This window comes from Halichoerus grypus, chromosome 11, assembly GCF_964656455.1.
Source record: "Halichoerus grypus chromosome 11, mHalGry1.hap1.1, whole genome shotgun sequence".
In the NCBI taxonomy this organism is placed as follows: domain Eukaryota; kingdom Metazoa; phylum Chordata; class Mammalia; order Carnivora; family Phocidae; genus Halichoerus; species Halichoerus grypus.
Genome location: NC_135722.1, coordinates 6,705,345 through 6,728,686, shown reverse-complemented (window position 1 = coordinate 6,728,686; position 23,342 = coordinate 6,705,345). Strand labels below are relative to the sequence as shown.

General features: G+C 61.7%; 3 protein-coding genes across 6 annotated transcripts in view; 1 reads left to right on the top strand and 2 right to left on the bottom strand.

Annotated features, from left to right (window-relative positions):
• Window positions 1-1,661: 1,661 nt before the first annotated feature.
• Window positions 1,662-13,101, bottom strand: AP5B1 (adaptor related protein complex 5 subunit beta 1). Of its 2 annotated transcripts, none has more exons than XM_078057773.1 (3): window positions 12,731-13,101; window positions 4,369-4,536; window positions 1,662-4,265 (listed from the first exon to the last, which is right to left on the bottom strand). In XM_078057773.1, exons 2-3 carry the CDS (start codon window positions 4,516-4,518, stop codon window positions 1,782-1,784), a joined length of 2,634 nt encoding a protein of 877 aa, XP_077913899.1. In that variant the 5' UTR covers window positions 4,519-4,536; window positions 12,731-13,101; the 3' UTR covers window positions 1,662-1,781. The 2 variants fall into 2 exon arrangements, with proteins under 2 accessions (XP_077913899.1, XP_035933512.2); XM_036077619.2 differs by lacking the exon at window positions 12,731-13,101 and adding an exon at window positions 4,880-4,990.
• Window positions 12,956-22,742, top strand: OVOL1 (ovo like transcriptional repressor 1). The gene is made up of 4 exons (XM_036077614.2): window positions 12,956-13,090; window positions 19,904-20,121; window positions 21,996-22,185; window positions 22,447-22,742. The coding sequence occupies exons 1-4, from the start codon at window positions 12,991-12,993 to the stop codon at window positions 22,740-22,742; spliced, it is 804 nt and encodes a 267-aa protein (XP_035933507.1). The 5' UTR covers window positions 12,956-12,990.
• LOC118526364 (uncharacterized) overlaps window positions 14,725-23,342 on the bottom strand; it is a 37,546-nt gene continuing 28,928 nt past the window's right edge. For all 3 annotated transcript variants that reach the window (XR_013442267.1, XR_013442268.1, XM_078057774.1), the window contains exons 13-15: window positions 17,812-17,944; window positions 17,050-17,359; window positions 14,725-15,119 (exon numbers count right to left, since the gene is read on the bottom strand). Coding sequence is in view for 1 of the 3 variants with exons in the window: in XM_078057774.1 (XP_077913900.1) it covers window positions 15,062-15,119; window positions 17,050-17,359; window positions 17,812-17,944 (501 nt within the window). In the remaining 2 variants the exon portion in view is untranslated. The remainder of the gene's footprint in view (window positions 15,120-17,049; window positions 17,360-17,811; window positions 17,945-23,342) is intronic.

Sequence of the window (23,342 nt, the reverse complement as noted above, 5' to 3'; positions counted from 1 at the left end):
CTGGGGCCCAGCACTGGAGAGGTGGGTGGATGCATGGATGGCTAGACAGATGGACAAAAGGATGGCTGGTGAGTCCTTACACAGGCCAGTGATCGTAATCTTAGGCTAAGGATTAACCCTACCTCCTGCATCTGAGGGCAAAAAGAAAAGAGGCAAGTTTTCCGGACTCCCCTGTGCTGGAGGTCTCTGGGAGACATCCGGCCCACTCACTGGATGCCCTCTGAAGGCTGAGGCTGTTTGGCAGCTTCGGGAGCTCAGCCTTTCTGTAGGGTGCCGGCATGCTGGCGCTGCGGGGGGTCAGGAGGCCCTGCTGGCAGCTGCACCCACCTTCCGGGGTCCGCGCCCAGCACCTGGTGCTGAGAGGAGCTGGACTGCAGGCAGGGCCGTGCATTCGGGAACTCAGCAGTGCCGGGGCTGGCTCCCGGACGCCCTCTCCTCTGGCCTTCCCAGCTGCCATGGAAGTAGTCGGTCATCTTCAATCCCTTTCTGCCACCAACAGCTGGACAAGCTGGTTTCCTGGAACCAACCCCTTCCTGATCTGCCATGGCTGGCCCAGATCACACGACTGACTGCCATACCTCAAACTCGGGACAGACCTCCTGACCTGACCCGGAAGAGCCCCGCTTGTCCCAGGCCCTGCTCCCCTTTCCTGTTCTGCCACCATCAGGAGGGGCAGGAATGGCCCACAGGAACCTGTGCGCTGGGAGCCCAAGAGGCAGGGGCCACAGAAGTTAGGCCCGAGCCCCTGGTCCTTCTGGGCCCAGCACTGCCGACTGCAGCTCCTGCAACCGCCCGAGGGCTGGCCCAGGGTGGAGAGGCCTGGGGACTCTGTGGCCCTCTGGCCTGCGCAGCTCTCCCTTCTGACGGTGTGGTAATGGAAACCTGCTCCGGGACGACAAAACACGATTACTAACCAGGTGGGTGACCCCAGGAACATCATTCAACCCTCTGGCCTACAGATTTCCTCATCTGTGGGGCCCTGCTGAGCTGTTGCAAGCATGACGTGAGGCATCGTCTGTGGGAAATACCAGCGTGGTGCCTGGCAGTTAGAGATGGCCTCAATACGTTTGAACCCAAAGCATCTCACGTATGTGGAAAAAGGCCACGGGGTACGAGTTTGTCTTATCTAGAAGATTCTTAGGCTCACAGGTGGGGTTGGGGTGAGGGAAAGTCAGCCTCGTTGTAGCCCACATCGTGGGGCCTCTCTCTCTCTCAGCTCCCAAACTGTACTGATGGGCCCTTCCTAGAGCTGGTTCCAATCAACGCAGCATGGGGAGCCCCCTCCCCAGGAGGGGGCCACCGGACCCCTGCAGCCGCCTCCGTTTCTGGCCTTTGGACCGTCGTCCTAGCTAGCCTGAGCTCACTGGGGCAGGGACCCCACAAAGCTCTGGCACTGAAAAGCCCTGGTCCCCAGGTGAGGAAGCCCAAGGCCAGCTCCCATGTTCCTAAGTTGCTGCATGGCTTTGGGCCAAGGCCCGACCCTCTCTGGCTCTGGGAAGCAGAGACAAGGATGTTTTTTCTCCCACTTGCCCGGCAGGAAGAAACTCTGGAGCCCTGCAGTACGGGGGTTCCTAGTCTGGAAGTTTTCCTGGAGCCTTTCCTCCCCCACCCCCGTGTGCATGCCCCCAGCCAGGGCTCAAAAGAAAACCAACCAGTGAAGGTCATTGGTGAATGTAAGTTTTTGTTTTTTTTTTTTAAGAAAAGAGCCGCAGGACTGTGTCCTGGCCCTCGGTACCCTCCTTTGGGCAAGACCGACTCAGGGTCTGGCCTGGCCTCCCGGTTCAGACAGCGGCTGACAGCCCACGGAGGTAGTCCCCGGCCAGGGGCAGCACGGCCCAGTCATCAGTCCGCAGGGCCACGGGCACTCCGTCCCCCTGGGCCGCCTCCAGTCGCAACAACAGCCTCGAGGCTGGGGGCAGGCGGATGGCCACATGGTAGCTGGTGGGGGGCTGGGCCACCACCACAAAGGGCTCCAGGTGGCGGGCCACCAAGGCCTCCAGCCCCTCGGGCCCAAGAGGACACCAGAGGCGACTCTCGGCGCCCTCTGGCAGGCAGGAGTCCCAGAGCTCCTCAAAGAAGCCCTGGTTGTCCCCGTCGGGGGCCCGGGGGAAAGGCAGGAAAAGGTCGGCGAAGGTCACGGGCAGGGGCGGCAGGTGCGCATGGCACGTGAGGCCGGCGGGCGTGGAGAACAGGGCGCGCACGGCCAGCCGCGCGGGAGCCGGGCGACGGGGCCGCAGCGGCAGGTGCAGAGGCCGGCAGGGGCGGCCCGGGAGCAGGCAGGGCACGTGGACGGCGCCCAGGGGCGCGTACAGCTGTCCTTCCACTCGGAAGCGCAGCTCCACGGAGTACAGCGGCTCCAGCACCTCCACGTGCAGCTGCAGCACGGGGACCGGGCCCGCCGCCCTGCGGGGCCCCACACTTAGCCGCATCGGGGCCGGGGCCTCCCGCACCATCAGCACCGCGGCAAAGCCCTGGTTCTCGGCCACCAGCGAGGAGGTCAGTGCAGGGGCGGCCAGCGAGGGGCCCAGGGCCACCCCCAGCTTGGGCCCCGCCAGGTGGGCCAGGAGGATGTAGTAGAGGCGAGCGTGGTCCCGCCCATCAGGGTCCTCCAACTGTCTGGCCAGGGCCTGCAGCAAGTCGGCCAGGCCTCCCGCGACCCCCGCGCGCAGCAAAGCCCGGCAGACCCGCAGCAGCGCCTGCTGGAGGCCCCAGTCCGAGCAGTGGGCCGCCGCCGCACGCAGGAAGCCTAGGGTGGCACCTGGAGCCTTCCCGTCTGCCACTTTGGACAGTATCTGCAGGTGCCAACGAAGGGCCTCGTCCCTGCCCGGCCTGGACACCACTTCCTGCCGCAAGGCCGCTCTCAGGGGCTCCCCCAGTTCAGGGCCCACCCTATCCAAGAGATCCACGAAATGGGGAGCCAGTGCAGGCCGGGCTCGGTACAGCTGGGCCAGGCCGTGGGTCAACGGTGTCAGCACCGTAGGTTGCGTGGCTAGGCAGTGAACCACCAGGTAGGAGGCCTGGAAGCAGAGAGTGGCCAAGGCCCGGGGGCCCCCATGCAGGGCTGCCCTCTGCCGCAGGCCAGCCAGCAGCTCCCCCAGGTAACGCTGGGGACACCAATCCTGGCCTTTCTCCTCCTTTTCTTCATCTTCCGCACAGAGCAGACACAGCAGCTGCAGGTGCGCCAGGAGGGCCGACGGGTCATGCAGGAGACTGGGCAGGAGGCCACGGCACAGCCGGGGCCCTAGCAGCAGGGGGGCCGTCTCCTCTCCTGTGGGGCCTAGAGGCCAGTTTTCAGGGAAGTTCAGCAAGCAGTGCAGGTAGAAGAGATGGGCGGGCAGGGGCAGGGCTGGGTGCTGGGCGGCCAAGGTGAGCCGGCGGAGCAGCAAGGCCTCATCCTGGGCCGTGAACAGGGCTTCACCGAAGGCCGCCTTGAGCGCCAGAACGGCGTGCAGCAGCGTCAGCTGGGCCGTGCCCAGTAGCCGTACCAACTGTGGCTTGAAGAGCACTGGCGGCTGTCCCCGAAGCCCCCGCAGAGCCCAGCCCAGCAGCCACAGAAGCTGGGCCTGAGCCACAGGAGTGAGCAGGTAGGAAGTGTCCAGAAGCTGGGCCACAGCAGCCCGCAGCTCCCGGGCCTCCTCAGGACTGGGCTCCAGCACTGCAAGGCCACACGCCTCCTCCTCGGCAGCCGGCCAGCTGGGTGCCTGGGGCTGAAGGTGGGCATCCCCGTCCTCAGCTAGTGTCCAGTTCCAGGGACCACCTGCCGCGGGCGTATCCCCGGCCACGAGCAGGCCCTGCAGGCCGGCCCTCGCCCTGGCCTGTATCACCAAGCTGTTGCGCAGAGCAAGTGCCAGCAGCAGGCTGAGCGGCTGGACCGGGCCTTCCTGCCCCAGCAGGCTCCGTAGCAGCCCCAGGTAGCCCCCCAGCAGCCCAGGCTTGCAGCTCTCCAGCTCCCGCAGGCACTCACACGCTGTGGCCTGCAGGGGGCGCTGCTCCGAGGCGGGGCCAAAGCCTCGGCCCAGATCGCGGCCCGAGGCCAAGCCAAGAAGTAGGGGCAGGAGCCGGCGGGAGGCTGCCGAGGTGGGGCCCAGCGCATCTCCGGCCGCCAGGGCTGTGGTGGCCGCCAGCAGCAGGGGCCGCCGCAGGGCTGAGGGCCGTGGGGGCAGAAGGACCAAGGTGTCCAACAGGGAGGTGGCGGCTGCCTCGGCCGCAGCGGCGTCCGGCCACAGCTGGGCTGGGTACTCCAGGCTCAGGGCCAGCAAGGAAACCTGGGGATGGGGGATTTGGGTGGGAATCACGAAAATGAGGTGTAGGGCGCGGCGGGCTGAGGTGGCGAGATGGGCCAGGGCAGGGGGTGCACACAGGGCCTACCTTGGTCTGTTCGCTCAGCTTCTCACTTCTCAGTTCGCTCAGCAGGTCACGACCCAGATCCTCACCCTCGGTACCGGCCATGAAGGCGGACGGGCTGGCCCGGAAAGCGCCCAGGCGCTGGGCCCAGGTTTCCCGGCTCGGCGGTCCCATGGTCCGGCACCCAGGTCCCTGCAAAGAAGCGAGGGAAGGTCAGGCCCGCGGCCGCCAGAGGGCGCCCGAGCACCTGTGCGCACTCCGAAGGGGCCTCCGTCACCCCAGGGCCGCCTCGTAAATCCCAGCCGCCCCCTGCCGCGCGCAGACGCCAGCGGGGACCCCGCGCCCGGACCCCGAGATGAAACCGAGAGGTTTCGGGGGCGACACCACAGCGGGCAACCACGGGTCCCCGCGGGGCAGGGCCGCCGGCGCGGGGTGCGTGCCGAGAGCTCATTAGGCCGCCCGCCCGCTGCCGACACCGAAACCACAGCGCCGCCCCGGCCCCCGGCGCCCGCGGTAACGGGCCGGCCGCTCTCACCTCGCCTGACTCAGCCGCGGCGGGCGCTCGGGCCCGCCGGCTCCTTCCGGGCGGCGGCGCGCGGCGGGGCGGGGCCCGCGGCGCGTGGGCGGCGGGGGCGGGGCCGTAACGGGGCCGCCGCCTTCCCTCCCGCCCCGCCAGCAGGTGCCGACTCGCCGGTTTCGCTGGGGCTGAGTAACTGTCCCGCTGCGCGCGGGCCCCCATTCCCCGAAACCGCCTCAGGCCCGGGCAGAGGCGGTGGAGTTGGGTGGGCCCGGGCTCCCGGATGCCGGGGTCCCGTCCGCGCGCGGACTGCGATCCCAGGGCCTTCCGGGGGACAGCGCCCGCCGCGCCCGCGATGGCAATCAGCGCGCCCCCCGCCGGCGCCCGGGCGCTCCGCACCATGCGGGGGCCGTGGGGTGAGGGTCTCTGGGCTCCCACGGTGTCCGCTGGGGGGTGTGCGAGGTGCGGTCCCAGAGCGCCCGCAGGAAGTGCTCCTCGCAGCCCCGGCCGAACCGGTCTGGCGGGCGCCTCAGGGCTTGGCTTCGCTTCTCCGACGCCGCCCCGGCCCCCCACCGGCTGGGCTTGGGGGCGCGGAGCCGGCGCCGGGGTCACCGCGGGCGGAAACTGCTGACCTTTGCCTTAGGCCATACCAATAGTCGACAGTCGGCAAGGGTTGCGGCAGCCGAGCCAGGGTAAAGCTGGCAGGGCAAGGCCATAATCCTGGATGAAGCCGGGGAAACAACGGGATGCAGACGTGCCGAGTGGCAGGGCCCGGTGGATCACAGGGCTCACGGCATGCCTAGCACGGACCTGGAAACGGAGACTTCGCCACTAAAGACCTAGGGCCAAGCAGCCCACGAACCCAGCACTCTTGGAATTCCAGAGGGCTGGATCGGAGCTGGTTGGGGACACTCAGGGGGCTCGCCTGGAGCTCACCAAGCATTGTCTCCTGGGCCCCGGGACCCCCACGGCAGATGCCCCACTGACCGCTGGCTTCCAGGGCCCAGAACTGCGGGCGTCCAGGCCCCACAGGCTACAGTAACGCCTTTGGCTCTAATTAGCCGGCTTTGAAGATGAAACAGACCTGAGCCCCCATGTTAGCGCTGCCAACTAGTTTCTCTCCTTTCTCCAGGCTTCGCAGGCCCCTCCCTACCCTGTCCTCAGATGGGAGGTGGTAGGGAGTGGTGGGGTAGAGAGAGCTGGAAAAGAGGCTGTCTGGGTGCCCGCGGTGCCAGGGATGCCAGGGGGATGGAGACAGGGATCCACCCTGAGGGACAGGTCCAGCTGGAAAGCCCAGTCCCAACTCCTCTGGGCCCTGGCTCCATAGTTGACTCACAGGCGGCAGCCCCAAACCACTTCCCTCTAGGTGCCTCAGTTTCCCCATCTATAAAATGGGAGTGATGACTCCCGCCCAAGAGACTGTGGGGTGGGGCAGCCTGGCTAATTAAACCTAAGATGAAAGAGGCCAGGATGAGAGCAGCCCTGGGAGGGAAGGCAGCTTGGGGTAACAAGGAGCCTGTCTGGTTTCCCTGTCTGAGGCCCAGAGGGTGCTGATAACTACACACCCCTAGCCCTCACCACTCACAGGGAGGGAGCAATGATTATTAAACCTCGTTTACAGTTGAAGAGACAGGCTTCAAAGGGTCAGGAAATCTGCCACTGGCTTTGGCCCTCATTCGGCCTCTGACAGCAGCGTTTCTGGGCCTTGGCTCCTTGGGGCCAGGGGTCTGGAGGGAGGGAGGGAACCTGTGTGTGGTTCCCGATGATGTGGTGGGTGCATTCACATGGACTCCCAGGCTTACAGCAACCCTGGGGTACCTGGGGATGGGTACCATTCACAGATGAGGAAATGAAAGCCCAAAGAAGTGCAGTCACTTGCTCAAAGTCACAGAGCTCCTAAGAGGTGGAGGCTGGACGTCAGCAAACGGCCCCCTGCTGCCCCTGACCTGGCCCTCCTTCCACACCAGCTACCCGCAGCCCTCTTGGGTGTCCAGGTCCTGGGATGGGCCTTCCCCTTACCTGCCTGCCCAGATGTCCCTGCCCTGTTCCCCTGTGGGAGGGTGGCACTGGTCTGTCCCTGGCACAGGCCAGGCAGAGAGTTAAGCTCAGCGCACCAGCACCGAGGGCATGAACGTTCCCTGAATCCACAGTCAGCAGGCCTGCCTGGGAAAGGGACCTCCCAGCCAAGAGGGCCCAGGTGTGGGCTGCAGCCAGGTGGCCGAGCAGGGAACTCCCCCAACTCAATGTTCACACCTCATTCCTTCTTCTCCTGATGGGTTTCCAGCCTCCCCGGTGTAGCCCAGCTCTGGGGAGATCCTATACACAAGGCTTGGAAAAGGGAAAGTCAGTTTCCCGAGGGGTCCTGAGCCTGTTTTCTCATCTGTAAAATGGGGACATGGCCAACCCATCTTCCCAGCACTGGGTGCTCCCTGGGGATACAGGGATGCTTTAAAAAGAACACCTCAGGGGCGCCTGGGTGGCTCAGTTGGTTAAGCGACTGCCTTCGGCTCAGGTCATGATCCTGGAGTCCCAGGATCGAGTCCCGCATCGGGCTCCCTGCTCGGCAGGGAGTCTGCTTCTCCCTCTGACCCTCTCTCTCTCGCTCTCATTCTCTCTCTCAAATAAATAAATAAAATCTTTAAAAAAAAAAAAAAAAAAAAAAGAACACCTCAATAGGCAAATCCATAGAGAGAAAGCAGAGTAATGGATGCCAGCGGCTTGGAGAAGAGCAGAATGGGGATTGACTGCTAATGTTTACGGGGTTTCTTTTGGGGTGATGAGAATGTTCTGGAAGACCATGGTGATGGCTGCACAACTCTGTGAAGATACCAAACCCCCTGAACTGTATACTTTAAAAAGGTGAATTTTATGGTATATGAATTATATCTAAGTAAAGCTACTAAAACGGTATTAAAAGAAAGAGGTCCCTTGTATACAGAACTTATGGTTGTGGGGGGGGAGGATAACAGACAATAAACAAACAGGAGAAACCAAAATTTCAGAGTAAAAAATGCTGCAAGGAAAATAGGACAGGGTAATGGGCCGGAGGTGACTGGGGGACAAGGATTTAGCTAGGTGGCCAGAGAGGCCTCTCGGAAGGGGGACACTTGGCTGAAACCTGAATGACAAGAGGTAACCAGTCATCAGGTGGGGAAAAGCGTTCTGGGAGGAAGGCACACTGGAGGAGAGGCCTGAGCAGGACCAGGCTTTGGCAGGCTTGGTGGATGGCGGGCAAGCAGCGTGGCTGGCACACGCAGAACCAGCAGGAAGGGAGAGGCGAGCGGTCAGGAGGCTGGGAGGGACCAGAGTGCACGAGGCCCCCAGCTGCCATGGGAGCCACGGGAGGGCTTGGGCCAAGGGGAGACAGCTGGCTGCCGGTGGGGGAAGGGGGCCAAGGTTGCTCCGGAGGCTGCCCTGTGGCCAGGGTGAAACGCGCCAGGGCCTTGGCCCAGGGCGTAGCTGCGGATGGAGGTGTGGGCGCGTGCCCGACGATTTGGGAGCTCCCGGGACTTGGTGGTGGGTGGATGTGGAGGGTGAGGGAAGAGGGGACAGACAACTCTGGGCTTTGGCCCTGAGTACTTGAGGGCTGATGATTCCAGTCCCCGTGATGAGGAAGGCTGTGGGAACTGAGGAGGGAATAAAGTCTGGCAGGTCAGACGTGCAGCCACCGTGGAGAGCCTTGGAACCTTTGGCTTCTCTTTGCACTGTTCCAGAGGCTCCAGATGGCCCAGATGGCCCCTCCTCCTCTGGCTACTGCCCCCCCCCCCCCAGCTCCGCCGAGGGAGCCTTTTGCCCGCCCTGACAGTAGGATGTTGGGAGGCCCACGGGCAGGAACTCTGCAGAGGTGGAGGGTCGGTGTCCTGACAGCACTCATGGCTTCTCAGGGGCTTTGCAGCCTCCCCGAGGCTATTGTTAAATAACGCTGGAGAGGCCACTGTTCGAGCCACGCAGAGGCCTTGGTGGCGGGGGCACCATCAGCCTGCTTTAAGGCTGAGTCCATTTTCAAAGGCTGCTAGACTTCCAGGCAAAAGCAAATCAACATCTCTTGACCGCTCTGAGGAAGAGAGCTGGAACTAGGAGCCCCACTTTACAGATGTGTAAACTGAGGCCCTGACAGGTTAGGTGGCTTGGTTCGAGTGCCCAGAGACTAAAAGTCTGGGGCAGGCCAACTCCAGGCCCTTTCCTGCTTGTCGCAGCACATCTCATCTCCCGGAAGCCCTTCTGCCTTCAAGCCTCCCTGCTTCCCAGCCCCTGACCTGCCTCCACCCCCTCGAAGCTCCCCTGCTAAGCTTTCTCTGAGAACAGGAAGGGGTTGTTCCATGCCTTCTCCATCTAACTCCTGCCCCAGCTCTCCCCAGGCTGCTCAGGCTGGGAGCCCAGCACCAAAGGCGGGAGCCAGCCACCACTCTTTGGGGAGCACGGTCCTTGCTTGCTTGCTGGAGTTCTGCCTTGCTTCACACCCTTGTCCCAACACTATACCAACAAGAGAGGTCTACTCAGGACACCTAGAATCAGAGCTCATGGCTCCGTTTGCAGATGGCCCAGGCCACCATCACCTCCTGCTCGGACAATTGCAGTAGTCTCCTTACTGGTCTCTCTACTACTCCGTTCTACCATAGCTTCCCACCACTGAGCCTCACATGACATGGCACACCTGCCTCTTCAACCTCAGTTCTCACACCCTCCCATTCCCTCCTAATGCCACCTCGTCTTTTGGTTCATCTCACATACACTAGGCTCACCCCCACTCTGGGGCACCAGCTGTTCCTTCTGCGGATCTGGCTCTTGCCTGCTCGCACAGCTGGCCCCTACCTCTTGTTCAGATCTCAGCACCCCCACCTGTCATTATCCCATCACTGAAGTCATGCATCCCACTAAAAGTTTCCTTTTTTCTCTGCCTTGCATCACAGAATCATCAGTACCAAGCAAATGATAGGTGTTCGATATTTGTTGACTGAATTAAGGAATGAATGAATGATATCTGACACCGTGTGAATGGAGCAGAAGGTGCCTGCCCTCACGGAGCTTGGTGTTCATCCAAGTTCACGCACATTGTCTCGTTCCAGGGCTGCTCATGAACCACAGACCACACATCAGCAGCCTGTGGGTCAAATCTGACCCTCAATGGTATTTTGTTTGACTCGTTACATGTTTTTTTTAAAAAAAAACTTTGGTGGGGGGGGCACCTGGGTGGCTCAGTCGTTAAGCATCTGCCTTCGGCTCAGGTCATGGTCCCAGGGTCCTGGGATCGAGCCCCGCATCGGGCTCCCTGCTCCGCAGGAAGCCTGCTTCTCCCTCTCCCACTCCCCCTGCTTGTGTTCCCTCTGTTGTGTCTCTGTCAAATAAATAAAATCTTAAAAAAAATTTTTTTTGAGCCAACTTTTAAAAATTGGTAGATTTCACATACAAATCTGGGTTTTTGGCTTCTTTTCGAAAATGGACGGATGTGGCCACATTGGGTTTCTATGCTCAGATGACATGATTGTTACTGCCCTTTTAGATAGGCACATTCTGCACCGTCCCCACCAGTCTCTCGGTCTTTCCCTGACAGCCCGTGTCAGTTGCCTTTTATCACCGAACCTGCCCTATTGCTTTCCTTATAATAAATTTGCTCTGTATCCATGCCTCTACCAAAAGTTGGAACATGAAAGGCTGAATGGGTCACATGAGTCAAGAAAAAGAGAGATTCATTCATGCAACAAGTATTTATCGATCATCTACTATGTGCCAGGTACAGCTGTAGATCCTGGAGATATAGGAGGGGACAGCACGGGTGACTATCCCCTCCCTCTGGACGCTGTGTAACATTCTTACTACAAGTGGAGACATGGGAATTGTTCCTTACTAACCCCCCCACCCACGAGAAAGACTGCGCTTCTTGTGTCCAAGGTCATCTGTGAAGACTTAGTTTCCACTAAGCACCTACTGTGTAACAAGCCCCTGGCAAGGTCTGGCCCAGCAGAAATGCTCAATAAATATCTGTTGAATTAATTAACTAAATTTACCTCCTAGACAGACTGTGTTAGGGGTCAATGTTGTTTCTCCAGGATTTATTCGAAAGGTAAGTGCATAGTAGGTGCTCACTTCATGCCAGTTGAACCAAAGGGTGCAGGTAAGAAGGGAGGGCTGACAAAGTACGTTTGGGGTGCAAGAAGGCAGAGCCCTGGGAGAGGAAGGGGCAAACAGCTCTGAGCTGCGGGAGCCCACAGTGACCCCAGGAGGTAGGTGACAGGATTCTCAGGTGATAGACTAGGAAACAGGCTGGAAAGGAAAGCCCCTTGGCCAAACTCACAGGCCCCAGGAGGGAGTGAGGGAGGAGGCCCATCTGCCCCTGAAGTGCACACTCCCCCCACCCACCTTCGGGGTGCTCCTGGACCACCTGTGGGGGGATGTAGAGGGCCTGCCCGGAAGCCGACCACCAGCCTTCTGCTCCCCTTTGACTCCTGACTTTTGAATTGTGTGAATTCATTTATCAGACTCATTTCTTCTTAATCTGTTCCAGCAAACATTTAACACGTGGGAAAGGTGTATGTGTGGTAGAGATCCTGAAATGTTTATTTTATATGGGGGTAGAAGGAGAGCTAAAGAGAGGAAGGGGTCCCATTTCTGACCTCAGTAGGCCAGCTGGTAAGAGAAGCCCAGCCGCAGCCTGGCGCCAAAGTGTCACAGTAACTTGGAAGGCAACAAGCGCTCCGAGGGTGGGCCTCCCTCCAGCTAAATCTGGGGGCTGGGCAGAGCTTGTTGAATGATTGGGGGGGTGAGGGGGAGGGTGTGTGTCCCAGGCTGAACCTCAGCCGAGGATGGCCAACGGGGGAAAGCAGACAAGAGCCCTCTGCCCTGCAGTGGCTGCCACCAGGCAAAGTAGGTTGGGCCTGACTTCTTCAGGGGGCCTTGGCCTCGGCCTTGCTGCACCTGAAATCTGGCCCTTTGGGACCAGGATGAGAGTGTTTGCGGGAGCGTAAGCCCCAATGACTAAGGCGCTGAGGTCTTTCGAATCTCAGTGGACTCGGAGAGGTTTAAACGCCCCATCCTCCAGGAAGCCTTCCACACTTCCCTGGCCAGAAAGCGGGCTCCGGGCCGTGATGAGCGATCTGCTCTCCGGCCGGCACTCTCCGCTTTGTACTGTGGCCGCGTCGTCCCCGCGGGCACGCCCACTGGCCTACGCGCTCCTGGGGCCTCGCGTGCCTACCCGCACGGAGCCAGAGCCCAGCAAATACCTCTGGGCTGAACCACGAATTGCTCAGCCAGGCCTTCGGGATCCGGGCCGCCTGGGCCCAGGCCCGGTTCAACAAGTGTGGGCGGGGCCGCCCGTTCCCGCCCGACGGCTTCGCGCCTCCCCAGGCGCCCGGGGCGCGCCGAGACGGGCCGGGCCCCGTTGGGCGAGTTTCATTTCATCACCCGCAGAGCGTGCGAGCGCGGGTGCACATAACGTTGCCCCCTCCCCTCCTCGGCTCCCTCCGAAACTCCCAAACTTCCGTTTGCGCACGCTAGCGCTCCCAGCTGGGAGGTCCCGGGCGGGGCGGGCGGCGGCCCGGCCGGCGGGGCAGCCGGGTGCTGGGTGCCCCACGCCCGCCCCCCGCCCCCGCCCGGCCACCCCGCCCAGGCCGCGAGGCCACCTCACCGGCAGCGGAATGGAAACCGGTTCGACAGGTAACAAATAGGTGGGTTGTCACCGTTATTTCCCAACGCATGCGCCGTCGCTCCCCGGGACGCTCCAAGCTAATTAGCTCAGATCACCCCCCCCACCCCGCCCCAGCCACCAACACACACCGCCGCGAGCCAATAAAGCGTGAACCCGTCCGTCCGGCTCGCACTTTAAGACTTCCCGAGCGGCCGCGGGGGACGCCAGTCGAGCCAGGAGACGCTTACCTGCCGCTTCCCCCCGCCGCCCGGTGCACCTGGCTGCAAGGGCCTCCGTTCGGAGGGAGGGCGGCGACGGCCCCGCGGAGTTGGAAACGGGCGCGCACCGTCCCGGGCACGGTCTCCCCGCCGAACGTGGGGGCACTTGGGCGACTCGTTCCCTGAACTGCCCCCTCCCCTCCCCCGCCTCCGGCTCGGCCCGGGAACGGTGGGACGGCTCCCGGCTCTGGTGACGGAAGCGGACGGTGCCGGGCGAGGAGGGTTCGAAAATGCCCCGCGCGTTTCTGGTGAAGAAGCCGTGCGTCTCCACGTGCAAGAGGAACTGGAGCGAGCTCCCCGACGAGGAGCGCGGCGAGATCTACGTGCCAGGTGAGGCCAAGTCCGCGGCCGCGAGCCCTCCGCCGCCCTCGAGCCTGCGGCGCCCGAGGGGCGGGGGGGCCCCGTCCAGGCGGCGGGCGCGCGGAGCGCAGCGACGCGGAGTCCCGCGGCGGGCGCAGCCGGGGCGCCCGATTTTATGTTTAAGCGGCCGCGGCCCCGTTAGCCCGCGGCGCGGGGGGAGGGGAGGGGAGGGGAGGGCAGGGCGGCCGAGGAGGCGGCGCCGGGAGGGGGCGGGGGCCGCCGGGAGGGGGCGAGAGCCGTTGCCAAGCCCCGCGGCTGGGCAGGGGGCAGGCGGGTCCGTGGCGCGCGAACCCGCGCGGTGCCGCCCTCCCCTCCACCGGCCGGAGCCGCGGCGCAGGGAGGCAACGGGGTGTGTCACCGCTCAGGCGACCCTCCACTCTCACGTCGTAAATCCAGAAAGCCGGGACTTTTATGAGGCGGGAGGAGGCACTGGAGCGATGCCACCTGGGGGGGGGGGCACAGGGAGTGAGCTGGAGCTTCGGCCGCAATTTGTGCAAAATGTTAAGAGAAAACTCGTTTAAGCCGCCTTCATGGATCTGTCCGTCTTTCCCACACTCTGGTGGCCAGAAGGTCGTGGTGGGGGTCAGGCCGCCAGGGGTTCCCGGCCAGCCGCCCCGCGGAGTGCGCGGAGACCGTGGGGAAGGCGCCCCGGCTGCACCCCGCTTGTCCTGAGGACCAAGGTGGGATCAGGTCTCACCGCTGTTAGAAACGCGCCTCCTTGCAGAGGACACGGTTGCAGAGGACATAGTTGAGTGGAAAGTGTTTTTCAGGAGCCCAGCCCACGGCCAGGGGACCAGGCCCCCGGGGCAGCTGGTGCACCCAGCTTGTTTCGGGAGGACGCCGTGAGAGCGTCCGAGTCAACGTTGAATGAGTAACCCGCGTTGTTTCTCTCTCCAGTGGCATCTTCCTCTGGAAGCCCTGAGAACACTTTTGTGCCTTCCGTCCTCCTCCACACCCAAGAAAATCTTTAGTCAGGAGAAAGCCAGCTTCCTTCGGAACTCCCCCTCCCCACGACTTGGGGGTGGGGCGGGGGCTGCGCTGCACACCCTGCCCAGAGCCTCCAAGGGAGGTGGGGGGCGGGGGCAGAGGTTGTAATTAACCAACCGACTTTGACCCTTGATCTGCAGGCTCCCTGGCACTGCCCCAGGCCTTGTAGGAAAGTGGTGAAATGAGGGCAGTGAGGGGCCCTGTAAGGGCTCTTGCCTCAGTTTCTCTCCTGAATAAATTGGTGGAGACTGTGGGTGTACTGGTGACATCTCTGTGGCCTGACCTGCCAGGATCCAATGGCCTGTGACGCTGTTGGGATGTTTCACAGATTATCTCAAGGCGCTGCTTCTACAGCCTCCTTAAAACCAGGGGAAACTGAGACCCAAAGGCCGGTGAGCTGCCAGCTCACCTGAGGTGGATTAGGGTGTGGGCCCAGGATTCTGTTTATAGTTTCCTGGGTGACCAAATTCCCTGGCGGGTTGGCAGGTTGGTGTTCCATCTCCAGAAGGGTCAGGAGAGGAACGGAGCCCCTTCTTCACTCCTGCCTCCTCCCTCACCTGTGTTTGTCTTGCTGCTTAGCTGCTCCTTCGGATCTGATAAACTGAACTTGGACTGTGTTAAAGGTGAGCTGAGCCTTGCGAGACTCGGTGTGCTGTTATTTTTAGTTTTATTTCACATCCCAATCAGTAACAGATCATGTGTTGACTTTTACAAAGGACAAAGAAATTCCGTTTGTTCAAATCATTGACTTCCTTGCATCCTGGTGATTTTCCCCACCACAGTTCTGGTGGCCGTTGCAGGAGTGGTGGGGGAGGCCTCCATCCCAGCGGCTGTCCCATCAGGTGACGGGCAAGGGCTTCTGGGTGCTCTCTGCCACCTGCTGGTGCTGTCCAGGTGAGGGGAGCTCTGCAGACCTCTCACTCTATAGGATCGGCCAAGATAGTTGGGTCCGGGTCAAAACCTGGAGGGCACAGGTGAGAATTTGCCCTCATCATTCTGGGGAGGGAGAGTCCTGTGGGGTGAAGCAAAGGTAGAAGGCAAAGCACTTAATTGAGCCTTTAAAAGCCATGTGGCCCACTGGAGAGTTTTCCCACAGGTTTTGGAAATGAGAAAGGGAATGTTCTCGGGCCATGCTTGGGTGCCTCAGATGGCTGGAGAGTGGGGAGTGTGTTTTGTGGTGGCTTGTCCCCTGGCTGAGCCATTCCATCACTAGCCGACCATGACCCCAGGAGCCGGCTGGGCACGTTTCCTTCACCCCACCTCACAGACTCAGCACATTGTGACCAGCTAAGCATTGACCCCAGTCCCACCGGGAGAGGCCCTGGGGAAGAGGCCCTGGGGGAGCTGGGGAGCAGGGAAGCATTTGAGGTCTGACCTTCCTGCCGGGGCCCTCTGAGACCCTTAAGGCATCAGAGAGCCCCTGGAAAGAGACACTTTTACTGACTGAAGGCTCAGGGCGCCAGTCTGACCAGCACTCTAGCCTCTCTCCCTGAGGCACGATTCTAGAAGTTCCCACCCCCAGGGCAGAACCTTTTCCTGGCCTCACTCCCCTTCCAAAGCCAAGGGAAAAGCCCAGAGGTGGGCACAGGGGGCTGAAAGCTCACAGCGGAAAGGAGATTGCAGGCTACCTATTTGGGCCCAAGAGTCTGGCCTAAGCCCTTCACTCCCCGCCCCTCATCTCCCAAGGCATTTCTCCTTTGTTATATCAATATTAATATGCAGGGAGTAATGCTGGCTTCTTGAGGAGGAACCTAAGCACCTGTACCTAAGGGCTAAATTCCATCTCTTGGGCCAAAGGGGAAGCCGGAGAAACAGGGATGAAGCCCCATACTCCAAGCCCTTGCTGAGTCACAATGAAAAGCCAGGAAGGTACTTGAGGGTAGATGAGCCTGGTAGTGGCCTGGAAGCCGAAATGACATGCTCCCAGATGGGGGCATCCCAGGGCCTCTTCCAGGCCCCCAGGCACCCCCTTTCCAGCGTTGGGGCCTCTGCAATCTGTCCTCCCAGTTCACCAACACACCCACCCCCAGGAGGCAGTCAGGCCGAGGTGTGGGGGACCGGAGTTGCTCGGCCTGGCTCTGGCCAATGTGGACAGGCTTCTCAAGTCCGCTTTGGGCCCCAGAGTACATGTGTGTGGGTGGCAGGGAGAGGGGGCTGGGGGAGATCAGGCCCCCAGTGAGGGTCCTCCTCTAACTCCTGGGAAGTGCTGGCAGGGAAGGACGTATCTGCCGTGGATGGGGACGGGAGAGCAGCTTGGGCCTGCGCAGTGGCCTGGATGGGGCTCGGGCCTGTCCCGTGGGGCGCTGTCCCATAAGCTGCCAAGCCGTTTGCTCCAGGCTGCGGTGACCTGAGACAGACTCCTGCCACACCATTTGTCCCAGAAAGAGAGCAGGTGAGGGCAAGTCCTCTGGGCACAGGGAAGACCAGAGCGAAGGGTGGCCACTGTTGATGTCCACTTTCAACAAGTTCGCAGTCCCACGGGGTGCCCAGCCCTGTGCTGGCCAGAAAGAGGCGGGGAGGAGGCAAATGGAGGCACGGTCCACGGCTGGTCAGGGCCACCCACCCTGGCACGCGGGCTCAGGTGCCCGGTGTCGACTTCGTTACGGACACAGTACAAAAGGCAGCTGGGAAAGGGGAGAAGGATATTGCCTGCGAGAGAAACTTGGCATTCACAGAAGGGAAGCAGTAGGCTGAGGAACGGGCCCACTGTTTCCAAGGCTGCCCACCTTTCAGGCACTGCGAGCTGACCTGCGGGGGCTGGGGGAGATGGACACAGGGGACCCCTGCCTTTCCTGGTAAGGGGGCAAGGCCACCTCACCCAGCGTGGGTCTTGCTGATACATTGTCGCTCCCCATTCGGCGCTGAGTCACACCCCCTCACCCCCAGGTCAGCCCCCCCGCCCCCATGTGGTCAGAGGTTAGGCGTCCTCACGTGTGCCCCACCTGCTCGCCCTAGGGAGCAGCCGTGACTCCAGGCCCGGCAAGCGGTAGGACCTGGCCCTCTGTCCGGTATTTGGCCAGCTTGCCGTCTGCGACAGAGGGGACTTGCTGGGGGCCAGAAGCGGGGAGCCGGCCCTTGGGTGGAAAGCTGCCCATGCCCTCAGCGTCACCCAGCGGAGGTGAGCTGGGCCAACCGAAGGGGAACCGGCGAAGGCCCGAGGGAGTAGGGAGAGGGCCGGCTGGTCTGGCCTTGCCGGGCTCCGCAGCTGTGGGCGGGCGAGGATAGCTGCAGCCGCCGCCTTGCCGGAAACATCTAATTAGGGGACAGAGAGCAGCACAGGCAGGGCCCAACCAGTTCTGCTTCCTGCCTCCTGCCTCCTGCCACCCAGTGCCACCCAGTGCCACCCAGTGCCACCCAGTGCCAGGAGCGGCACGCCGATGAGCATTCCGTGTGCGTGCGGCGGCATCAGGGCCAGGCTCATGGGGGTGGCGGGAAGACAGGTTTGGCGGGGTGGATGGCATGAGGCAAACATCCCCACCCACAGGGTCCCCTGCCCCTGGCTCCCTCCCTGTCCCCTGCTCCTCAGCACCAGCTCGGCGGGGTTGCTGCGGAGTGGGAGAGGCAGGCACAGGAAGTCGGTCTCCCCGGGCTCCCCGGCTGGGGTGGATCCGCAGCGCCCCCACCCTGAACACTGCCACCCCCTCGGTGGCGCAAGGGAGCCAAGAGTGACAACTCCTTCGGAGCACAAACCAGTGAGCCCTCACCTGTCATCACTCCTCCCTCGGCTGCTGCCTGTGCAGGCCGTTTGGCCAGGCTCCAACTTCCAGGAGCTTCGCTCACGCTATCCGATATGGAAGGACAGAAGAGGGGAGAGGTTTCTGTTCTGTTTGTCACTACCTGGATTGAGAAATGGAAATTGTCATTCAGCTTTGAATTCTTGGCCAAGAGCTCCCTCTGGTAGCGGGTAAAGTGGCATCAGAAGCTGCCAGCACTCTGCCACACCCCCGCCCCCTCCCAGCCCCCGTCCCTGTGGGGAGGCCGCAGGGACCCCGAGAGCTTGGGCCTGCCGGCCAGCCTCCCAGGCTTCGCAGAGAGGCGCCACGCCAGCTCAGAGGCCGGGCCGGGGCCAGGCACTGGTGAATCAGCTCCGGGAATGAGGTGGCTCATTAAAGTCCCCCGGACAGACGGACGCCAGTGCCAGCAGGACGGGTTCTGGGCGGCAGGCAGGCGCGTTCTTCCCTTGTCAGACCTTTGTTGTGTTTTGAGGGGGCGAGAGCCAGGGCCTCTCCCGAAACTTCTTCAGTGCTTTCATATTCACGCTTCCTCCATCAGTAGTCCTCGGCCTTCCCTGTCTTCTGCCTCCAGCCCCCCTGCCCTGGGGCCGCCCCTCCCCGGGTCCTCGGCCTCTCTGTCTCAGCAGCCGTGAGGCAGGGGGTGCACTGGGCCTTGTCCGCGGGTCTGAGACCTTTACTCGGCCTCCCAGAAGCAACTCATCCTTTCCTTCCTCTGCCACTCTTGATTCTTCCTTTTGAAGCTTGGAAAATGCTCGTAGCTTATGAGGTTTAAGTACAGCGAACCCTTGCCCAACAAGATGGGTTTGAACTGCGCACCGGGCCACTCAGACATGGGGTTCTTCCCATAAATACAGCACAGCGCTGTAAATGTATTTTCTCTTTCTTAGGATTTTCTTCATAACATTTTTTTCTTTTCTAGCTTACTTTATTGTTATAATACACAGAATGTACAAAATACGTGTTACTCGACTGTTTCTGTTCTCGGTAAGCTTCCAGGCAACAGGAGGCTCTGGGCAGTTAAGTTTTGGGGGAGCCAAAAGTTATATTTGGATTTCTGACTGTGGGGGTGGAGGATCAGCACCCCTAACCCCTGCCTTGTTAAAGGGTCCACTGTATAGAGTTTAGCCTTTTGGGGAAGAAAACTACTGATAAATTAAAACATTAGCTAGTTTGCTCCGCTTTGCTCCGCTTTGAGACCCGTCCCCTCCGTGGCACTGTCACTCAGACAACTCTTCCTCTTCTCTGCTCCGCAACGGGGTTTAGCGTGAGGTGTGTGTCGTGGGGAGCGGCCGCCGCAAAGGGCTGCCAGGTATCGGTGCCTTGGAGGGCGGAGGTTGGGAGCCCAGCCCTCACTGTGCCGCAGCGAGCGGTCCCTGCCGTGGGGGCGGGTTGCATAATAGCTGGGCACGACGCCCGGGAGACTGTTAGGCCGCATCCACCTGCTGCTCCCTGACCTCCTCCCTGCTCCACCTCACCTGGCCTGTTTGCCTGCCAAGCTTGGCCAGTGGGAGTGGGGAGCCTAGAACCCTGAGGAGCTGCAGCAGCAGACACCAGCCAGCCTGGGGGACCACCCGGTCCCCCAAAGGCCAGCAGCTAAATTGGCCTGAAGCAGCAGCCCAGAGTGGCCCAGGTCACTGGGGACCCATCAGGGCCAGGGATGAATCCCTGGGCCCAGGGCCTCCGGTGGTGCCCCTTGTCCACTCAGGAGCATGGATGAGACCTGGAATCCAGAGGGACTGGCCCAGGTGGGGCAGGCAGACAACTCGGGAGGGATAATTGGCAGGGCAGGTTCGGTCCTCCCAGTTCCGCTAAGACACAAATTACTCAGCGGGCAGGCCTGTGGGCTGTGGTGCTTGGCGGACGTCCCCTGTAATTACCTTAATGGGGCAGGAGGGAGGGGCAGCGTGTATGGGCTGGGGGCAGCTTGCTCTGCCATGTGCCTGCGAGGGGCAGGCGGAGGCTCCCGGGCCCAGCCAGCCCACTGCCAGGCAACTGTCCTGAGACCCCACTGAATCCTGTTCTCCCCACCAAACCCCTCAGCTGGCTGTTCTTCTCTCTGCAGTCAGTCTGGGCTTCTGCCCACCACAGCCCTACCGGGAACCAGAGCCGTCGGTGGCTGAACCCCCATCTTGCCCCCTGGTTTTGGACATGAGCCTTCGGGACTCCAGCTATAGTGTGGCCCCTGGACCCTGCGTGGTAGCCCAGCTGCCCTCCGAAGACGTGAGTCGTTTGGCAGACCCCCAGAGCAGAGACCACGGCTTCCTGCGCACCAAGATGAAGGTACTGCCCCTCACACTGTCTCCGAGGATCAGGAGCATGTCTATAGACCTGTGTCCAGCCCACAAGACCGGGTACAATGAGACCCAGACAGAGGCTGGCCTTGGATCTGGGTCCAGGTTTCTGCCGAGAAGTGGACCCAGCAGGGCATGGGGGGTGCGGGGAGAAGAGAAGCAGGTCTAAAGCGACAACGTCATGCATTGGGAAGAAGCGGCAGGGTTCTAGAGACATTTCACCCTTTGGAGTCCATTCCAGGAGTTATTTCGGTTTGTTTCTGTCCTTAAGGGGAGGTACCTCTTTGCTAGTCCTAGGAAAAGCGGGAGACGTGAGCCTGGCTCAACCCCTTCTCCTGGCTTCCCCTCCGTGCCGCATTGAGAGTGAGCTCTGGAGTCCACTTGGTGGTTAGCTGTCCCTTGAGGCACGTGCCCGGTGGTCTCCAGCTCACCCGAGCGTGCCGCTTGCGGCCCCGTTGGCATCTGAGGCCTTGCACCTAGGGCAAGGCCGGGGGGGTGGGGAGCAGCCTGCTGGGCTCAGCCTCTGCAGTGGGAGCAGTAAGGAGGGCGTGGGGCAACAGAGATGCCCCTGCTTTCGAGGAGCGTGCAGACAGCGAGGCTGTCCCTGGCTGGGCCTGCATTCCTGAAAGGTCTAGGATCTGGAAGCACCTGCCAGCACCGATCTAGTGGAAGGAATCTTGTAGTTCTGTGTGCCAAAGGACTGAAGAAAGCTGGCAGCAGAATGCCCTTCCTTCCCCTCTTCCTCGTGTAGGCCAAGCGTGTGTTGTAACCAGAGGGGAACCACCCAGACACTTGCTGGTCGGTTGGCCGGGGAACCAGCACAGTGGCCCCAAGCCCCTGTGGGCCTTCCTCTCATCCCTTGGACCCTGGTCGGTAGGGAGGGCGTGGAGAGAGGGCAGAGGGCACGGGATGGCAGATGCGCCCGAGAAGTGGGTCCTGACCCAAAAGGTCTTGACTAGCCGGCAATAGGGGGCCTTTCCCTGGGGCCAGAAGCAGTAGAAGAGTGTGATGTGATGGGTGACAGGAGGAGGTGACAGCAACAGGGCCACCCGCAGCACAAGCAGCCTCTGGACGTTAATGGCCGTGGAGGACCGAGACCATGTCTGTCTGTGCCGGCCACAGGGCCGGAAAGGAACTGCCGTCACGCGGAGCAGCATCCTTCCCGAGGGGCAGAGCGTGGCCAGGATTTGCTTCCAAATGATCCAGGGCCAGGGGGAGGTTGGGAGGTAAAGATAAAATAAGACTGGCCCTAAATGAGTCACCCTACTCATGGTACTCATCTCCACATCTGAAAAGATTTGAGCCTTTCCGTGGTTACAAAAGAAATGAAGCAGGTTTATAAGCAAGAGGGCTGTGAGGATGGCAAGGGGCCTCCCCTCATACTGCGTCAGGCCTGGCTCCAGTAAAAGCAGGGGGCTGGGCTCCAGGCTCCGAGTGGCGGCCTCGGGGGGCCATGGCCATGACAGAGGCCATATCCTGGTCGTGCCCCTGTCCTCCCTCAGAGAAGGCCGACAGAGGCCCAGGTGCAGGGCAGCAGCTTTGAGCCCCAGGAAGGGAGGCCTTCCTAACAGGGGACGGTGACCCCAGCTGTTTCTACAGGTAGTTCATTGCACATCTCTAGAGGTGTAAAGGGGCGGGTGGCAGGGGATTCGGGAACCCAACAGCAGGCCTGACCATTGACCCAAAGGTTCCTTCCAGCCCCACCAGCGCTGATCTGTGAGCCAGGGGCGCAGAGGTGCGGCCTCCGGAGGGCGAGCTCGGCTTTCCGTGGGCGGCTGGGGGCCGGTGTTTGCATCCTCCCAGCATGCCCACCTGCAGCCCCTGCTCCCGGACGGCTGTCACAAACACCATCCTCGCCCACAGGTGACCCTGGGGGACAGTCCCAGTGGAGACCTCTTCACTTGCCACATCTGCCAGAAGGCCTTCACCTACCAGCGCATGCTGAATCGCCACATGAAGTGTCACAACGACGTCAAGAGGCACCTGTGCACCTACTGTGGGAAGGGCTTCAATGACACATTCGACCTGAAGAGACACGTCCGCACCCACACCGGTGAGAGGAGCCCCTTGGGGTGGGGCAGTGAGCTCCTCCAGCCCCTGCCTGGTGGGGGATCCACAGCCTGGGAGGGGTGTCCTGGAACTCGGGCGGAAGCCCCCCTCGGCTAATCGGTTTGGTCCCTCAGGGAGCTGGAGACGGGACAGGCCTCCTCGGTTCCTCTCCCCCAGAGTCAGGTGGCCTGGCCTCGCTGTGGTGGGGAAGCTGCTCACGGGGCTCCTGTCAGCTCCCTGACACCCCGCGCTCTCCTCCCTGCAGGCGTGCGGCCCTACAAGTGCAGCCTGTGTGACAAGGCCTTCACGCAGCGCTGCTCTCTGGAGTCTCATCTCAAGAAGATCCATGGCGTGCAGCAGAAGTACGCGTACAAGGAGCGGCGGGCCAAGCTGTACGTGTGTGAGGAGTGTGGCTGCACGTCTGAGAGCCAGGAGGGCCACGTCCTGCACCTGAAGGAGCACCACCCTGACAGCCCACTGCTGCGCAAGACCTCCAAGAAGGTAGCCGTGGCCCTGCAGAATACTGTCACCTCCCTGCTGCAGAGCAACCACCACCTCTGAGTGGCACCGCCCGGCCTGGGTCGCCTGCCCACTGCCCAGCCAGTCCACCCTCCTGCCGCCTCTCATGGGCCGCGGTGACTAGGCCTGGAGGCCCCCACCCCCCGCCCGGGCACACGTGCCGGCTTAGGCCCTGCACTGAGCTCTGTTCACGTTTGCGTTTTTGTCTGATGGGCAGAGGCCACTCCGAGCCCCGGGCCGACATGGGCGAGGCCCACCTTCAGAGAGAGGACTTCCCAGAGGAGGGACGTGAGGATGCTCGGCGGCCTTCCTCCTCTGGAGCACAGGGGCGGGGACCGCCGGTCCCCCGTGGACAGCAGAGGAAAGAGCACGGGCAGAGAGCAGCCGGGCAAACCCAAGGTGCTGCTGGGGGAGCTGGTGCCTGCCTGCCCCGCGGTGCATCCAGCGCTCAGGGCCGCGGGGGGCAAGGCCCTTCCCACAGCGAGATGCATACACGTGCCCAGCCATGGACACGTGTGCGCACACAGGAGGCCTTTCCACACATCACCTCATTTTTAGGAAATCAATGACAAGGTGCCAAGGAAGTTTTATTTCCTTTTTTTAAAGATGACACATGTACAGATATATTAATATATTTTTGGT